General features: G+C 29.3%; 1 protein-coding gene across 2 annotated transcripts in view; it reads right to left on the bottom strand.

The window, feature by feature from the left end:
* Positions 1-18461, bottom strand: part of Tnks (tankyrase) — a 75599-nt gene that overhangs the window by 44843 nt on the left and 12295 nt on the right. For both annotated transcript variants that reach the window (XM_075366436.1, XM_075366437.1), the window contains exons 3-6: positions 15323-15626; positions 14444-14697; positions 11219-11340; positions 9851-10052 (exon numbers count right to left, since the gene is read on the bottom strand). In XM_075366436.1, coding sequence (XP_075222551.1) covers positions 9851-10052; positions 11219-11340; positions 14444-14697; positions 15323-15626 — 882 coding nt within the window. The remainder of the gene's footprint in view (positions 1-9850; positions 10053-11218; positions 11341-14443; positions 14698-15322; positions 15627-18461) is intronic.

The raw sequence follows: 18461 nt of genomic DNA on the forward strand, positions 1-18461 counted from the left end.
GTTCTAATTTTTTTTCATATCTTTAGTTTTCTTTTCCTTGAACTTTACCCTATGTTATTTCTTCATTATCATTTGGATACAATGTTTGTATTGACAGTAACAAAATTTAACTCATTATTGTGGAGAGATGCAACTATTAACAGATAAAAATAATTAATCTGTCCTATAGAATCTGAAGATGATAATTATTTTCTTTCCTTTTTTCCCTCTCCAGCAGAGATAATTTATAAACATAAACCCAGCAGTTTTGAAACAACTCTTTTTTAAATTCTTTTGCAAAAATCTTATTTAATATGCAACATCTTTAATACGAGGATTTTTAAAGATTAATAATATCACTATCTAGGAATAGCAAATCCAACAATAATTCATACCTACAGTAAGGTAATGTATGAATTATGCCTTGTGTATAAATTTTTTGGAGAGTTAATTACAAAAAAAAAAAAATTACATTATGATTACAACTTGCTTAATTTTAAAACTAAATCAATTTTCTATATTAAAATTATTTATTTACAAATTACTCACTTCCTTAGTAGCAAATTAAGTTTTAGATAAAAAAAACATGTTACAATCATTCAGGAATTAAATCTTATAAGAAAACCATTATAGAACAAAGACAAAGTACCAATGTCTTTTCTCTGTTTTTAAATTATAATTTATAATATTATTATTCATGTAGCTGAAGAGAAAACTAGTAGTAGCAGTAGTGTATACAATGAAAGGTTTCAGCACAAAGCATACAACAAGATGAATTTAAAATTTATATCAATAAATATATTGCTTATTTAATCAATAAAAAAAATCTTTAAAAAATAAAGTAATATCAACAGTAAGCAAATTTAACTGAGAAATTATATCATATAAAAAATAACAAAGGAGTTATTGATTATACGTTATAACTAGAACAAGAATATAAATGTTAATAAATTACCAGAAATACATTTAAATCATATTTTTATTTTTATGGGAAACAATTTCTCTTAGGAGAAAAAAGTAAAGAAATCCGTTTTACTTCCATTAGGTAATGCTTCTCTTTTTTTTTTGTCTTCAGTCATTTGACTGGTTTGATACAGCTCTCCAAGATTCCCTATCTAGTGCTAGTTGTTTCATTTCAATATACCCCCTACATCCTACATCCCTAACAATTTGTTTTACATACTCCAAACGTTGCCTGCCTGCACAATTTTTTCCTTCTACCTGTCCCTCCAATATTAAAGCGACTATTCCAGGATGCCTTTAATATGTGGCCTGTAAGTCTGTCTCTTCTTTTAACTATATTTTTCCAAATGGTTCTTTCTTAATCTCTTTTCCGCCTCTTCATTTGTCACTTTATCCACCCATCTGATTTTTAACATTCTTCTATAGCACCACATTTCAAAAGCTTCTAATCTTTTCTTCTCAGGTACTCCAATCGTCCAAGTTCCACTTCCATATAAAGCTATGCTCCAAACATATACTTTCAAAAATCTTTTCCTGGCATTTAAATTAATTTTTGATGTAAACAAATTATATTTCTGACTGAAGGCTCGTTTTGCCTGTACTATTCGGTATTTTATATCGCTCCTGCTTTATCCATCTTTAGTAATTCTACTTCCTAAATAACAAAATTCTTCTACCTCCATAATCTTTTCTCTTCCTATTTTTACATTCAGTGGTCCATCTTTGTTATTTTTAACACATTTCATTACTTTTGTTTTGTTCTTGTTCATTTTCATGCGATAGTTCTTGCATAGGACTTCATCCATGCTGTTCATTGTTCCTTTTAAATCCTTTTTACTCTCAGCTAGAACTACTATATCATCAGCAAATCGTAGCATCGTTATCTTTTCACCTTGTATGTTACTCAGGATCTAAATTGTTCTTTAACATCATTAACTGCTAGTTCTATGTAAAGATTAAAAAGTAACGGGGATAGGGAACATCCTTCTTGGACACCCTTTCTTATTATTATGACTTCTTTCTTATGTTCTTCAATTATTACTGTTGCTGTTTGATTCCTGTAAATGTTAGCAATTGTTCTTCTATTTCTGTATTTGAACCCTAATTTTTTTAAAATGCTGAACATTTTATTCCCGTCTACGTTATCAAATGCATTTTCTAGGTCTATAAATGTCAAGTATGTTGGTTTGTTTTTCTTTAATCTTCCTTCTACTATTAATCTTGAGAGCTAAAATTGCTTCCCATGTCCCTATACTTTTCCTGAAGCCAAATTGGACTTCTCCTAACACTTCTTCCACACACTTCTGATCTAATTATAAATCTCTTTTTTCAACTGAAACGTGTCAATATTTTAAAAAGTAGTATCATAATTTACTTTTTATTATTATATAAGTTTAAACTAATAAAATTAGTTATAAAAAACAAATTCTAAACTATATGATGAGACTCACATCATCTTTTAATTTTTATATCTGTAATAAAACTTTGCATTGTTTGAAACTTGCTTTGTTTTGGAGAATTTTGGGCTCTGTAAACTCCTTAATCTTCCACTACTTTTTCCTTATATATTTCCTTGTTTTAAAATGAGAAATAGGTTATATCCATTTGAGCCATGAATGGATTTTCATTTTGAGAAATGTTGTATTTTAGAAACTTTCCTCTTTGGATCTTTGGAAAACTAATAATTTTTTTCTTTGTTGTGATCCTTTTCGAAAAAAGTTGAAAAAATAAAGTACTATTTATTTAAAAAATTTAAATAAGTGTAACATTTACCTCTTGGTCAGTACTGATTACTTCTTTTTACAGAGTCATACAGTAATAATTTTTGGCATAATTTCAACAATATAACTTCAGCAGTTGACAAAAAAAGTAGAAGATTAAAATAATATTGTACAATTAAAGTAATGTATACTGGTGTATATTACTCGTAGTGCAAAATGTCTGGATGTTTTATTAGATGACAAATTCTCTTTGTATCATCAAACTGATTTGGTTTGTAACAAAATAATACCACAGTGTTTTGCTACGAAGCATTTTAATTAAGCACTAAGTCAACATTATTTAGTATTTATTATGCTTATGTATATTCCTGTTTAAATTATATCATCATTTGGAGCACCCTCAAAAAGTCAAAATGAGTATTTAAGATATTAAAATGGGCTCTAACTTTTTAGTGCCTCTATAAATGCAAATTAAGTACACAAATAATTAGGTAATTAAAATTCTTAACTTATACAACAGTTTTCCTTAACCCACCCATCTGAATGTTGAGGCACTTCTTTTTTTAATAGTCGACTATCATACCTACCCATTTCTGATTAATCCATATAATGTACTATTATGTGCCAACCTGAATAAAAGATTTATTTGTTTAATACTACACTGATAACTTACAAGTGTAAAAGTTACTATTCAATTCATTTCAGAGTGTGTTTCCTCTATCAATTAACATACCTATCTGAGATATTAACAGTGTTCATTATATACAAAAAAATAAATAGATAAATAAATATGTCATTCTATGATATAATAAGAATAAATAACAAAAAAAATAGGAACTCTAAACATCATAAGAACCGTGAATTCAGAGACAAGATCTAGCTGATGATTAACTACTGTCAGACTACACTTGAACCACTACCCTCCTTTTATAAAAGCGTAGCAGTCTCATTTGTGGTAGAGACACTGAATCATTCCAAAATTCATTTGTTAGTACTTTATACACAATACTTTGAAGTTAGATAAGTAACTAAAAGTAATTTTAAAACTTCAATATTGTTGTTATGAAGATTTTACTTTCATTGTTCGTGTACTGTACTTTTTTAATATGAAACATTTTGACAGAAAAATTAGTGAACTCCAGAAATGAAATAAAGTATGTCTGTACAAAGCAAGATTACATTTTTTTGCAATAACAATTTATTCTTGTATTTTTTCTTATGTTATGTTAACAAAATGAATGTAGGGATCATTCTTAAACTTCCAGTCTAAAGAGAAATTGTATAGCTATTAGCAAGCAGATAAATAACTTTGCAGTGATCAAAATAAACATTGCTAAGTGTCACCCCTGAAATTGTAAGAAATGCACACGCATGTGAAACAAGATCTACAAGAATGCTATCTATACAAGTGAAAGTTTCATTGAAATCAAAGCAGTAGTTATTGAGATTACCCAAAAAATGCAAGAAATAAAATATCTTTTAAAGTACTACTACATAAAACATATCTACAACACTTTTATTTGTAATGCATATTATTTATAACAACATTAATTTATATTCATTAGAAATTTAACTAAGCATCATACAACACAATTACTTTATTTTATAATTATTATAATTATAACTGATTTATCTATGTCATTCATGTAAAATGTTAAGTAATATTTGTTAACATTTACTGTTCAAATGTTATTTCAGTAAATGTTCATAAATTTTCATCAAAACTTAAATATATTTTGAAAAAATTCTCACAAAAGGAGAAGAAAATTGTTACACCTGTGCATAATGATATAGTATTAGAAAAAATTAAAAACATTTAATATACGATTATTTTATTCAAGCAAATAATGAACTTAAATTTTACTAAATAATAACTAAAATAAGACTAACGTACTTACAAAATCAATACTCAAACAAAAATAAGTTTTAAAAACAAAATATATTTTCTTAGCCATGTCAAATATTAACTGAGGAAGATAAATTGTCTTATTGATTAAATTCAGTTATTTTCGTTGTCTATAAATATTGTCTAAATACTGTTTGACCCCTCTTTTAATACTTTCTATTTAATGGAGAGGGAGGATTATTACACCCAGCAGTTCATCATTAGTAAATTTTATTTAATATATAAAGCAGTCTAAAAAGCAGTTAATATAAACAATTATTCAAGAATCATAAAGATATTTAAACAGTTAGTTAACATACTTATGATTAAATACAATCCATTTATCAAACAATTCTTCCTAAATTCTTATTGCATCAGTTGTAAAGAATTGAGGTTAATGTGATCCCATTTATATAATTTTTGGATAACAATCTTATTTTGCTGAAAATAATGGATGTATAATTGTAAAGTATTTATTAACATAATAAAATAATTAATCTATCAATCGCTTCCTCACCTGCACTGCGCAGTAATTCTACAGGTATTCCATCTATTCCAGGAGCCTTGCTACCATTAAAATCTTTTAATGCTCTCTTAAATTCAGATCTCAGTATTGTTTCTCCCCTTTTATCTTCTTTGACTTCCTCTTCTTCGTTTATAACACCATTTTCTAATTCATTTCCTCCATTCAACTCTTCAATATATTCCACTCAACTATCAACTTTGCCTTTTGTACTATATATCGGTGTACCAACTTTGTTTAACACATTATTAGATTTTAATTTATGTACCCCAAAATTTTCCTAAACTTTCCTGTATGCTCCTCTGTTTTGCCAATGTTCATTTCTCTTTCCATTTCTGAACACTTTTCTTTAGTCCACTCTTCTTTCACTAGTTTGTACTTCCTGTTTATTGTATTTCTTAATTGTCGATAGTTCTTTTAACTTTCTTCAGCACCAGCATTCTTCCAGCGTTCATCCATCAGCTGCAATATATTGTCTGAAATCCAAGGTTTTCTACCAGTTCTCTTTGTTCTGCATAAGTTCGCTTCTACTGATTTAAGAATTTCCTTTTTAACATTCTCCCATTCTTCTTCTACATTTTCTACCTTATCTTTTTTACTCAGACCTCTTGCGATGTCCACCTCAAAAATCTTCTTTACCTCCTCCTCTTCCTCAAGCTTCTCTAAATTCCACCAATTTATCCGACACCTCTTCTTCAGGTGTTTAAACCCCAATCTACATTTCATTAACAATAAAATATGGTCGCATCAATGTCTGCTCCAGAGTAAGTTTTGCAGTTGACAAGTTGATTTCTAAATCTTTGCTTAACCATGATATAATCTATCTCTTACCTTGCAATATCGCCTGGCTTTTTGCATGTGTATATTCTTCTATTATGATTTTTAAACTGGGTGTTGGCAATTACTAAATTATACTTCGTGCAAAACTCTATAAGTCGGCCCCCTCTTTCATTCCTTTTGCCCAGCCCGTATTCACCCACAATATTTCCTTCCTTGCCTTTTCCAATGCTTGCATTCCAATCTCCAACTATTATTAAATTTTCATCTCCTTTTATGTGTTTAATTGCTTCATCAATTTCTTCATATACACACACTACCTACCTCATCATCATCATGGGTGCTTGTAGGCATAGAGATGTTAACAATCATTGTCAGTTTAGGTTTTGATTTTATCCTTATTACAATGATTCTATTGCTATGCATTTTGAAATACTCTACTCTCTTTCCTATCTTCTTGTTCATTACGAAACCTACTCCTGCCAGCCCATCATTTGAAGCTGAGTTAATTATTCTAAAATCACCTGACCCAAAGTCATTTTCCTTTTCCCACCGAATCTTGCTAACTCCTATTACATCTACATTTAACCTATCCATTTCCCTCTTTAAATATTCTAACTTACCAACCTTTTTTAGACTTCTAACATTCCATGCTCAAACTTGTACAATGTTATTTTTTAATTTTCTGGTGACCCCTTCCTTAGTAGTCTCCACCCAAAGATCCAAACGGGGGACTAGTTTACCTCTGGAATATTTTACCAAGGAAGGTACCTCCATTTTTATATGAAAATGCAGAGAGCTACGTTTTCTTGGAAAAAAAGCAGCTGTAGTTTTCTATTGCTTTCAGCTGTGCAGTACTCAAGAGGATTGAGTGATGTTGATATGGCCACTTAAGTCGTCCTGACCGACATCCTTAACAACTACTGAAAGAGCTGCTGCCCTCCTTTCAGGAGTCATTCCTTAGTCTGGCTATCAACAGATATCTCTCCAATATGGTTGCACCTTCAGTCCAGCTTCTCATTAGGTTAACCAGTTAATAATATATATACTTCAGGATGTAAAGTTTCAATCTTCAAAACATCATATTGAAAATACAGCACACATTTTTACCTGAAACAAGGGGTGTCACAAGTGCCCTCTCTATAATCTTAAAAATAAGTGTTTTGACACCTTCCATATCTTCAAATTCATTTTATTAAATAAATAAGAATGATTTTGGATATATAAATTGTGTTTAAGAATCCTAAATAAAAATGTAATCTTATGTGCAAAACAGTTGGATTAGCATTCTTGTTTTTTTACTGGAGCACATCAAAGTCCCACAGTAACGACTCTAAAAATATTTAGACTTCAGAAGTCGTCCAACCAAGATCAGCTGAATCGGCCGATCCTGATTGGTCAAAACAACTCAGGAACGACTCAACCAATTTTTATCAAATTTTAACATCCATATCTAAAGTTTAATGAAACTGATTAAATAATTTGGAGATTTTTGTTTTGGCCGAGCATTTTGGCATGCCTCAACACAGTTTCAGTTTCAGTTTCTCAACACAGGAACAGTTAGGGCAGACGGGCAACACCCTTCCCCCTTTGTCAAACAATCTTTGGCATGGTGGCCATCTTTTCCACAAAATGAGCACGGCTCTTTTTCCTTACCAGACAGCCACATGCCCCAAACCAAAACAATGAAAACAGCAACTCATCTTAATGTATCTACCAGAGCATTCATTACTTTCAACAGACTTTTGGCCATCTTGGAAATGGTGATACCACTCTTTAATTTGGTAACACTCATATCTTGATCACAAAGAGCTGTTTGAATCTTCTTTTTTACCTCTTATTATATGAGCAGGAATTCCTAAATAAATCTAGCCTAATCCGAATCTACTGCCACTGATATTGCTCACTGCTGCTGGAAAAGGTGGACAGGATAAGCCATGATGGGGATCATCAGGTGTGTTCATTCATGGTGGGATGACTAGTCATAGTTGAGTGTGGAATAATGGCAGATACGAGTGCGCTCACTGTTAACGAAAGTCTGTCAGCTTGTGTGTGGGTCCACAAATGTCCACACACTAGTAAAACATTGGAGAACATAATGAATGACTTCTTTATGTGTTTTGAGAAATCGTCATCATTAACAACCATTACTAACAAGCAAGAAAGCCTTTGTAACGAAAAGTGTTCTTGATGAACCACACATACACTGGGAGGCTGAGCACTTGAGCTGAGACGATTGCTGCTGTGGAGGCATCAATTTAATGATCACCGATGAAATCAATATGCAAATGTTCTGCAGAGTTAGGCATTCCAAGATCAATAATTCAATAACATATGTAGAAGGATTTGAAAGTTAAATGTTTTCATCCAGTCACAGTTAATGAGTTGAGTGACAATGACCTTGATCAATATGTTTATGCATGTCAGTTATTGGTTAAAAGTTTTACAAGAGCAAACAATAAATAGAATATCATGTTCTCAGACAGACAAGTGTGCAATTTATTGAAGCTCTCATAACCAAAATGTTTTTTTTTTCTGAGCAAAAGACAATCCTCACTTTTTTGAGGAAATTGAACACCAATCCCCCCTCATATTATGATTTGGGTTGAGACAACAGCTGAACATCTCCTTGGTCCTTATTTTTTTGATGGCACAGTTAATTAACACAGTTACCTGAAAATGATCGACGAGTAGTTGCTTCCAAAATTAACAGCAAATGGAATTACTGACATTATTATATTTCAGCAAGACGCAATGCATTTTGCTTTGAATGTCCACAGATGCCTCAATGAAATTTTTCAGAATCGCTGGATCAGACATGGGTCAGAAGAGTTACCAGCTCCACTGCCTTGGCCAGCAAAAAACCCTGAACCTCACCACACCTGACAATGCATACTGGTGTTTTGCAAAAGAAGATATCCAAAAATGCAGATATGTCAACAACGAGCAGCTCCAAGACATTGTTCGGTCAGCATTTAAAATGATCACCCCCAATATGCTGTTGCAGATGAACAACTGGATATGGAGGCACATACAGCTGCACTTTGAACATGGTGAAACCCAGACAATTTTGATTCAAAAAAGGTAAGCTGCATCTATCCTAATAATTTCACAACTAGTGTAAAGGGACTTCCTACCAATCCCGTACTTGCATGTTACCAAGATTCTGACAAGATTTAATGCAGATTCTCTGCTCAACCGTACAGTCATTCTCGACGGTAATGAAAACACAAAAAACACTACTCATACGCTTTACTTTTATAGCTGCTAAGCAGTGACTGGTTGCAATGGCACTTAAACAGTGAATCATATGCAATAAATATGAATCAAGGTCATATTCCATGATGGTCCCTCTCCTGTACTATAACTGGTTACCGCAATAAAAAATAAGGTACTTTTTGATCACACCCCGTATAATACATTTTAATAAACAACTAACATAATTATACCAAATATTTAAGTTTTTATTTATGACAGATATAAGGTTCTTTTTGTAATTACCATACTACCAAGTGATTTATATGTTGTTGTTTTTTTTTAATTTAACTGTACTTTAAATTAATTACTCTGTTAAAAATAAAAATATCTCCACTATTGTAGTTTAATTAAATATATCATAATAGTCCTGTGTAATGATAGGCTATTATGAGTCTCAATTTAGCTTAACGAGCAAAAGTGCTCTCTAAGGCTACTTTTGTGAAAAAATAAATATCATCTGGGTAGTTGTCAAAAAATTTTCGCTGGGCTTTATATTAATAACAAAATTTTAAATATTACCTTAGGCATTAACATATCATTATTTATAGTGCATAAGCATCAAAGGATATGTAATACTTTTGCACTGACTTCTAAGAAAACATAATAGAAACTTTTAAAACAATAGATAAAAGAGTTAGATATTTTAAACAAAAGAGCAAAATAGTATTGCTTTCCAATTTTTAATTAGGTTCGAAGTAATAACTACCTAAAATCTAATTTAAATTGATTCTAAAATGAACTTACCAGTTTGACCTAACGCATCAAGAGCATTAACTTTAGTGCCAGATCTTAATAATGTATCCATCATGTCATAATGTGAAAGATCTGTAGCAACATGTAATGGTGTTAAGAAATCCTTATTCTTCTCATTCATATGAATACCTTTCCTAATTAAAGTTTCAACAACTTGCTTCCGTTTAGGATATGGTGATGCAACAGCACAATGCTGAAACATATCAAATAAATGAAATAATTTATTATTTCTGTTAATATATAATTCCTGTAGCTGCCTACACACTACATACAAACATCCACGTAGATTAACTTTTTTATATAAATTTATTTATAATTAATACAGTAGATAAATTAATGAAGCTACTTATAAAATAGGGCTTAATATGAAATAAGTAGTAACAGTAGCAAATAGAAAGTGAAGAATCTGTTACTACAAATAATATAAAAATTCTAGTCACTTCATCTACAATATATTAAGAACAAATTTTATGAATAACAATGTGATAAATAACTGTACATTTAAGAATATAAAAACTTTTCTATTGCAAACTGATATATAAAACAATCTTCACTCCTTTTCAAACAAGTTCATTGAAATTATTTATAACCTTATATCATCCAAAAAATGTTAAACACAATATTAACTGATTAGAAACAGAAAATAAAATAGGAGCATATTATGTTGCAAAAACTAATTTTGCACCATAATATGTTCCAGCATATAACATATTTGGTTTTGCCTAATACCAGTGCACTTCAGTCAGCTATTATCAGCTATTGCTACAAAGCAAACTCTTAAAATGTTACTGACTCTGCCATTATATTCATAATTTCAACAAATGAATTTAACATTATATAATAAATTGTTTCCCTATAGAAAGGAGAATAATATTAATCTATTGCTTTTTACTATTTGTCCTTTTTTCTGTATGACAAATAATACAAAAGTAGTTATTTAGTCCTGTGAAAATGAAAAGAATGAAGATGTATGAAAGAATAGCATATTATATTGAATTAAAACACATTAATTAACATATTAAGAAGATAATTGAAAACTACTTCACTCCTCACTTTCCTTAGTAAAATTGGAATGAATTGCTTATTATAACTTGTGTCTCGTGTCAAACAATAATCATTTATTGTAATATATAAAATAAATACATTAATTCAAAATATAACAAATATTATATTCAAGATTTCTATTAAAAAACTCATTCATCAAATAATACTTGCTAAACTAATAAATGAATTTTAAATTAATAAAAAATAAAATTCCTAACACATAATACAAAAACCTATTAAAAATTTTCAACACCATCGGTAATTTAAAGAAATCAACATTTTAAATAATAATAATAAACAGTTTAATTTCCATACCAAAGCAGTATCACCAGTATAAGTATGTTTAAAATTCACAATGTCTCCTGACAAATATTTTTTAAGTCTTGAAGGATCAGCTTGCCTGCAAGCCTCTAACAAACAATGACCTTTGTACTCATCTATAATTGGAAACAAAGAATAAGTTAATAAACTCATAGACTAATCCCAAGTAAAAAAATAATTAGTATTTTTTAATTAAATAGACACATCATATAGATAATAAATAATGATTTTAATTGAGCAAATGAGTCCATGAAAAAATATTTTAATACTATTTCTCTGTAAATCCTACGATCTATTTTTAATACTATTTCTCTGTAAATCCTATGATCTATGTTTTTTGAAAATGTCAATCTTAAGACATTTACCAAACAAAATTGGGAAAAGTTAAACTTTATGTACTTGCCAATCAATCAAGTTTTATATCCTGGAAAAGTTTCCACTTGGTTAAGCGACTGTTAAATCACACTGTTTTTTTTTTTTTTTTTATATATAATTTACATGTACTTCAAGTTATAGTGAATTCTAACTTCATAATCAAATAAATTTAATTACAGTGTTTAAAAACTAAAATATAATGTTACCTTGTAATGGAATTCTGAATGAAGTAAAAATTATAATTTAAAATTATAAACAATTTGTTAATACACAACAAGAGTCAACTAGTTTAATTATATCTTTTCATAATTGCAATTTTATAATAAAAGCATATATCCCAATAATTTCTAGCACATTTGGAAATCTTTTTAGTAATTTTATTCAGGAAAAAAGAATAACAGCAATTATTAATTTCTCGAACAAGAAAAGAAACAATTCAAGAAAAACAGTCAACATACAGTGTACACACTAACTATTAATCTTTATTTTTATTAAACTACCATTCACAGATAAAAAATATTAAGGACTACAAATTTATTTATTTTTTTTTTTTTAATAGGAATTTTAATTGTAATTATACTTAGGATAGCTTTTTTTTAGCTACTGAATTAGAATGAAAATAAAAGCAGTTGGATAAAATAAGACTGAAAAAAAAAAGTATGTTTACTGACAGAAATGACTGTATCTGTGATAAAAAAGAAAAGAAAAGATTACTGGAAGTTTCAATGGAAATTTTTCTTTCCTCAACAATTCTTTGTAAAATATAATTATGAAATTACGTACATATCATAACTGTGTTAATTAAAAACACAAGGTAAGAACAAATAAAAATTTCCTACCATTACTGAGAGCCAAAGTAGATGTTTTAAGTACGGCATCCATATTGAAACGTCACCAGTAAAAAGTTGTTTTAAATTATTAAATATCAGTTAAAATTCTGTTCTTAAACAAAATTAGACACTGAATTATCTCTCAATGAAGTTCTGAACACTGATATTGCATTTCCAGAAAGAGAAGAAGAAATGGGGTAATTTTTATCTGTAATTTTCCAGAATTGCTACAAGCTTCTTCTTAAATAAATTGAAACTAATAATAGTAACACAAAAAAGAACAAGCTTTAATATGGTATAAAACTCAATTTTTCCCCAATGAGGTTCATAAGAAAAGTAGTAGAATCTTTTTTATTTTGTAAGTATACTAAAGTAAAGTGTATTTTAAAGTATAAGGTACCATACTTCATGAAATTATACTTCACAGTACAGTTAAAATATACTGTAAACATAAGTGCCATTCAATTTCATATTTTAAAAAATCACTTGAGTTGCTACAGTTTAAAAAAAAAGCACTTCTGAATGTTTCTATTAAATGCAGGTTTATCTGGATTGTATTTTTTATGTATTTCAATAAAAACATATTAATTTAAATATACAAATTATATTTTAATTTACTAAATACTTTTCTAAACACATTCAAAACAAGATGTTATAACAAAAACCTGCAATTGCAGTGCCAGATAATTTTTTGATTTAAAATTTTTACTATTTTTCTACACATAAAGTAAAACCTGCACTTTATAATCTAATAAATTTAATCTTATTATTTAAATTTAAATCTTATAAACTATTCACGGGCATCCACATATTAAAGTCAAAACATATTCAAGGTTCAAAACAAGTAAAAATCTTGCTGCTGGAAAGGAATAGGTAAAACCAGAATCCTAATGACCGTACATTGATGCAATACAAATTTACAGTCAAATAAACGGTCTTGAAATTCAAAATATTAAAGCTGGAAAATGTCTGATTTGATTAATACTATACCTGTTAAAAATAACATAACCTGATACTGCTCCCAATCACCAATGCCCCAAATATGATACATCCTGAGACTTGTCCTAGATAAAATATACAAAGTTAAGTCATGCGTAAACAGCAGTATCTCGCCATGACCGTCATTAGTCAGCTTGCCTAGTGGTGTCATTCCATACCATTACATGCATTTTTATAATCAAGTTCACAAGTACAACAGCAATTTCACTGCAAACTTGGAAGAAAAAATAATACCAACTCTATGTAAAACTGAAAATCTTCAAAAATTTCTGGAATGATCCATTAAGCATATAGCAACGACAATGACATCAGCAAGATGTTCTGAATGGGGTTTACACTTCAAGAGTGGGGAACATCTTAAAGAAAATTTCTGGCATCATTAATGTATCCATTGGGCTGCAAAAGCAATCTTCAAGTTTGTTTTAAAAATGCACCATGTGCTGCCAAGTGATACCCAGGCAACAACCTTTAAGAAGAATATAAAGAGGAGCTTAAGAAGAATAAAATCTCTGTCAGGATCTCTGTCAGCAAGCCTGAAATGACCCAAACTTCATTTTGAGGATCATCATTGACAAGAGTTGGATATAAGATTATTATACAAATACTAAGTGGCATCTTTACAATGTCAAGACCTACGATCCCCAAAACTAAAAACAACAAGTCTCTTGATCATGTGATCAAGAGAATGCTTTAAGATTGGATTACTTCCTTAGTACATTCCAAAAGTAAGAGAAGCATTGGGACTAATATAACACTGAAGAGGAAGTACTTCAGAAGCTATATAGCCAAATTTATCTGCCTAGTATTTGAATTTATAACCTTTTGAATTTTCACTTTTAACTTTTGAAGTTAAAATCTGGGACTGTTATAATCTTATAAAATTTGATGAGCAATGGTTAGAAACTTTTATTTAGTGTATTCAGATTTCCTGTCACCTGATTCACATTATTAACAACTTATAACAGATTTACAAAAAAACTTTTTTTAGCATTATATATTATACTTAAATACTGACAAGCAAGTCTTTCCTGAAGTTCTCGTGTGGGTGCAACATCGATTGCTGATTTTGAATGACAATTAAGAAGTGTTGGATCAGCCCCTTGTGATAAAAGTAAAGAACACACTTCAGACCGAGACTTTGAAGCAGCCTCATGTAAAGGAGTGAATTGCCATAAGTCCATTGCATTTACGTTTGCACCAGCTTTCATTAGCATTTCTGTTACTTCAAAATGGCCATATGAACAAGCATTGTGGAGAGGTACCAAGCCACTGCAAAACACAAGCAAAATTACCAAACTAAATATGTACATCTAATATAATTAGAAAAAAATATATATGAATTTTCTTCCCTTCCAAACACAAAAATGTGATGCTCCAAGCAACCTTTTTCCACAAGTTGGAGCATTTAATCCAAAAATTATTAGGCACTAAATAATTGACTACCTGATTAATCTGTTCTTGATGATGAGTAATACCAGAGTCTCAAAAGATAAATCTCTATCTTTTTAAGATAATGATCTAGTTTGTATACGAGTCAAATAGAGAATACATGGTGGCCAGAAAGAATGGAAAGTTTGAATATAAATCTGTTATTGAGCTAACCTTTCATTCTCCATTTGGACTGCTCAAACTAAGAATTTTTTTATGTTGGTTTTAGATACTGTAAATACTAACAATTCTTTTAAATTTGTAAATAATTGTTAAATGTTTTTATACTTTATGGTTATTTTTACTGATTCTGTAACAACTTCAATTGTTTAATTATTGAAATTAGCTTTAATTTTACCTTGTGAATAAAGTTCCTGAATGGCTTTCAATTATTTTATCATTTTATCTTAACAGCTTAACACTAATTTTATACATTACTATTAAAAAAAAAATGAAATCTATTTACCCTTTATCTTTAGCATGAACATCAGCACCATGCTGTAATAACAACTGAACAACACGGTTTCGGTTATAACCAGCAGCAAGATGTAATGGAGTAGATCTTCGACCGTCAGATGCATGGCAATTAACATTTAGAGGTGTTAGAAGCGCTAACAGACGATCTTCTGCACCAGCTCTAGCTGCTTCTAATAATTCTTCTTTTCGATGTTCTCCCACAAGAACTGCTCTTGGACCTGGTTCAGCCACTTCAAGAGCTGTCTTACCCTCCGTGTTTCTTATACTAGGATCTGCCCCATGCTGTAAAAGAGCTGTAAAAAAGGATTCCTATAAACACTTACTTATAAGATGAAATTTAATACTATCATGTAGAAATAAGTTAAATTATTCCTTCACAAGTTAACAAGCACTATTATTACTAATCTGAAATACTACAATTTTATATTTTTGTTTATAAGCACCAAACAAATTTTTTTTTAAATTGTGCACTTTAACCATCAACTGGTGAGGTGACGTCAAAATGACGGCGCACGTCTGGTCGCTACATGATTACCCCCACCCTAGATCACATAATGAAACGTGCTTTGCAGTAGCTGGTTATTTTTTAGTTAGTTAGACTGCTGTGCACTGAGAATTTTTATAGGGTCTGATTTTTCTCAATCAAGTGTTCGTCATCAAACTGACGTATGCTTACCATTTATGTAAGTACAATTTCCTTTCATAAAACGATAAAATAATACAGATTTTTGCTTAAATATTAGTTTCTTTGCATCTAGTTGTTTCAATGTTATTAGAAAATTGTATTAATTTTTTTTAAAGTATAAAAATAAACATGAATGATCAAAATTTCGAAGAAGCAATCCTTCGTGAAATAGATGGATGGAAAAGTGAGGATTCGGATACTGATGAACCAATTACAGGTCAAAATAAGGAACAAGGAGCAAATGGTAATCAAGAATGGGCTAAAGATGGAAATTAAGAGGTGGTCACTGTAGGAAATGAGGAACAGGCTGTTGATCAGAATGACTGTGTTGTCAACAAACATGACACAGATTCTGAGGTCAAAATTTCAAGAGGTGGTGAAAATGTAGGGATTGATAAACATGGGGAAGTAGATGAGAACATTTATCTAAGTAAACTCAATTTTAGATGGTCTACAGTAGAACAGAGAAAAAATTTCTGAGTTGCAGCAAATAATTATTACGAATTGGTAACAAGTGTAATATTCGAAATGAAAGTGAAATTGGAATATGAAATAAATTATTTTCCTATTTCTTATTTTCAAGTGTTTTACTGTATTAAAAAGTGATTTAAAGTACTAAAGGTGTTTTAAAAACCTTTACTCAACAATAACTAAAATTAAAAAAGTAACAAAAAATTAAAGGGTGTCAACATGATGTCACCTCACCATATGTATCGGTGAAACGTCACCTCACCAATGTTAAGGCAATATTTTTTTCATTTAAAACAAAGATACAAACAAAAAGCGTTAGCATCAATAAGACATACCAAAATTATCATAATAACACCAAACTTTAATCTCATTAGTAATCTGATATACAAATGGTGAAATTTATAAAAATAATTTATTATTAAAAAAATAATAATATATATTTTTATAAAATTTATAAAAATGAATTTATTATTTATAAACATGATTTCTCATTCACTTATTACACGTAATTTTTTCCTCTTTTTCTCAGTTTTGAGCATTTATTCACAGATATCTACATCTGCTAATTAGTAAGATATCTGCTAATTTGACTTAAAGCAAATCTGTTTAAGAAAGCTGCACAAGTAAAGTATTTTTTATTCTATAGTTTTTTAAATTTTGTTTGTGTATTTTATAATAATGATTAATTTATTTTTTATAAAAATTCTAATTGAACAGGTATATTAAATTCTTTTATTTTATATCTGTTAATTGCACTGTTTGATATGATAGTGTTTTGGACTTCAGCCTTAAAAGACAATTCTAATAAACAAATAGATAAATAATGAACATAAAAATAAAAATACAAAAACCCACTTCAATGCCCACTAATGCTAGTTTTAAGAAACTTTAATTGACACGACACCGTATTTAAATTGATAGAATTAATAAATAGGCTTCTCGACCCATGACTAGTAGATAATCAAATATATTTCAAATTTTTCTACAATAGTAACAATGTTAATATTTCCTGTTTCCAAAAGATTAAGAATTGTTTGTGTATTGACAATAAAAAAGCCAAAACATATTGAATTTTAAAAAAACTGGTAATGTTTCATGCATCAATAATACATACTTAATTAAAAATTATTGCATGTTAAGTAGCAGAACCAAGAACATCTCAACATAACTGTTGCTATTTTTATCTTTGATAAATTTACAATAAAATGGTATATAAAACAAAACACAACTTTTTTTTCAAAATAAACACAGGTTTACACATTGTAATAAACACAATCAACTACCTACCCTTATTTTCAAATTTATTAAAAAGCTACATAAAATTATAATGTAAAACAGAAAAATAGCTTGTACCAATGATTCAACTGGGGCCATATTTCAATATAAAAAAATTTTTAATAATTTATGAGAGAGAAAATCCATGCAATATAAATTTTTTAACACAAATAATTTTTCAAATTAATAAAGAAAAACCATTCATATGATCAAGAAATAAAACATTTCTTAACTACATGTTTAAAATTTGTAGTAAAAACCATCCACAAAATCCAAAAATGAAATGCACACTAAAAAAAAATCAATCTCTGTGGTGCTAGTGTTAACAAAAGCATTAATAATTTGCTCTGCTTCTCAACAGTCACAAGAAACATTCAATATGTCTGAGAATTCCTATACCCCTAGACAAATATATGTTGTGAACTTAGTACATATTTTGAATATTTATGTACATTAGTACATACAAATCAACATGTTTATTTAACACACAGAACATATGGAGTTTCAGAAAGGCAACTTCCAAAACTGTTACGTAGTTCTTTATTTATTGCTTATCGATGATGAGATAAGTTTTAAAAATACTGTACAAGAAAAAGGGTGAAATTGAAAGTAATAAAAGTATTCGCAAGTCATGCCTAATACTTTTGATAACATTCACATTCTTATTAAATTTAAATCAATATATAGATTAACACAG

This window comes from Lycorma delicatula, chromosome 5 (genome assembly GCF_047948215.1).
Source record: "Lycorma delicatula isolate Av1 chromosome 5, ASM4794821v1, whole genome shotgun sequence".
Lineage (NCBI taxonomy): Eukaryota > Metazoa > Arthropoda > Insecta > Hemiptera > Fulgoridae > Lycorma > Lycorma delicatula.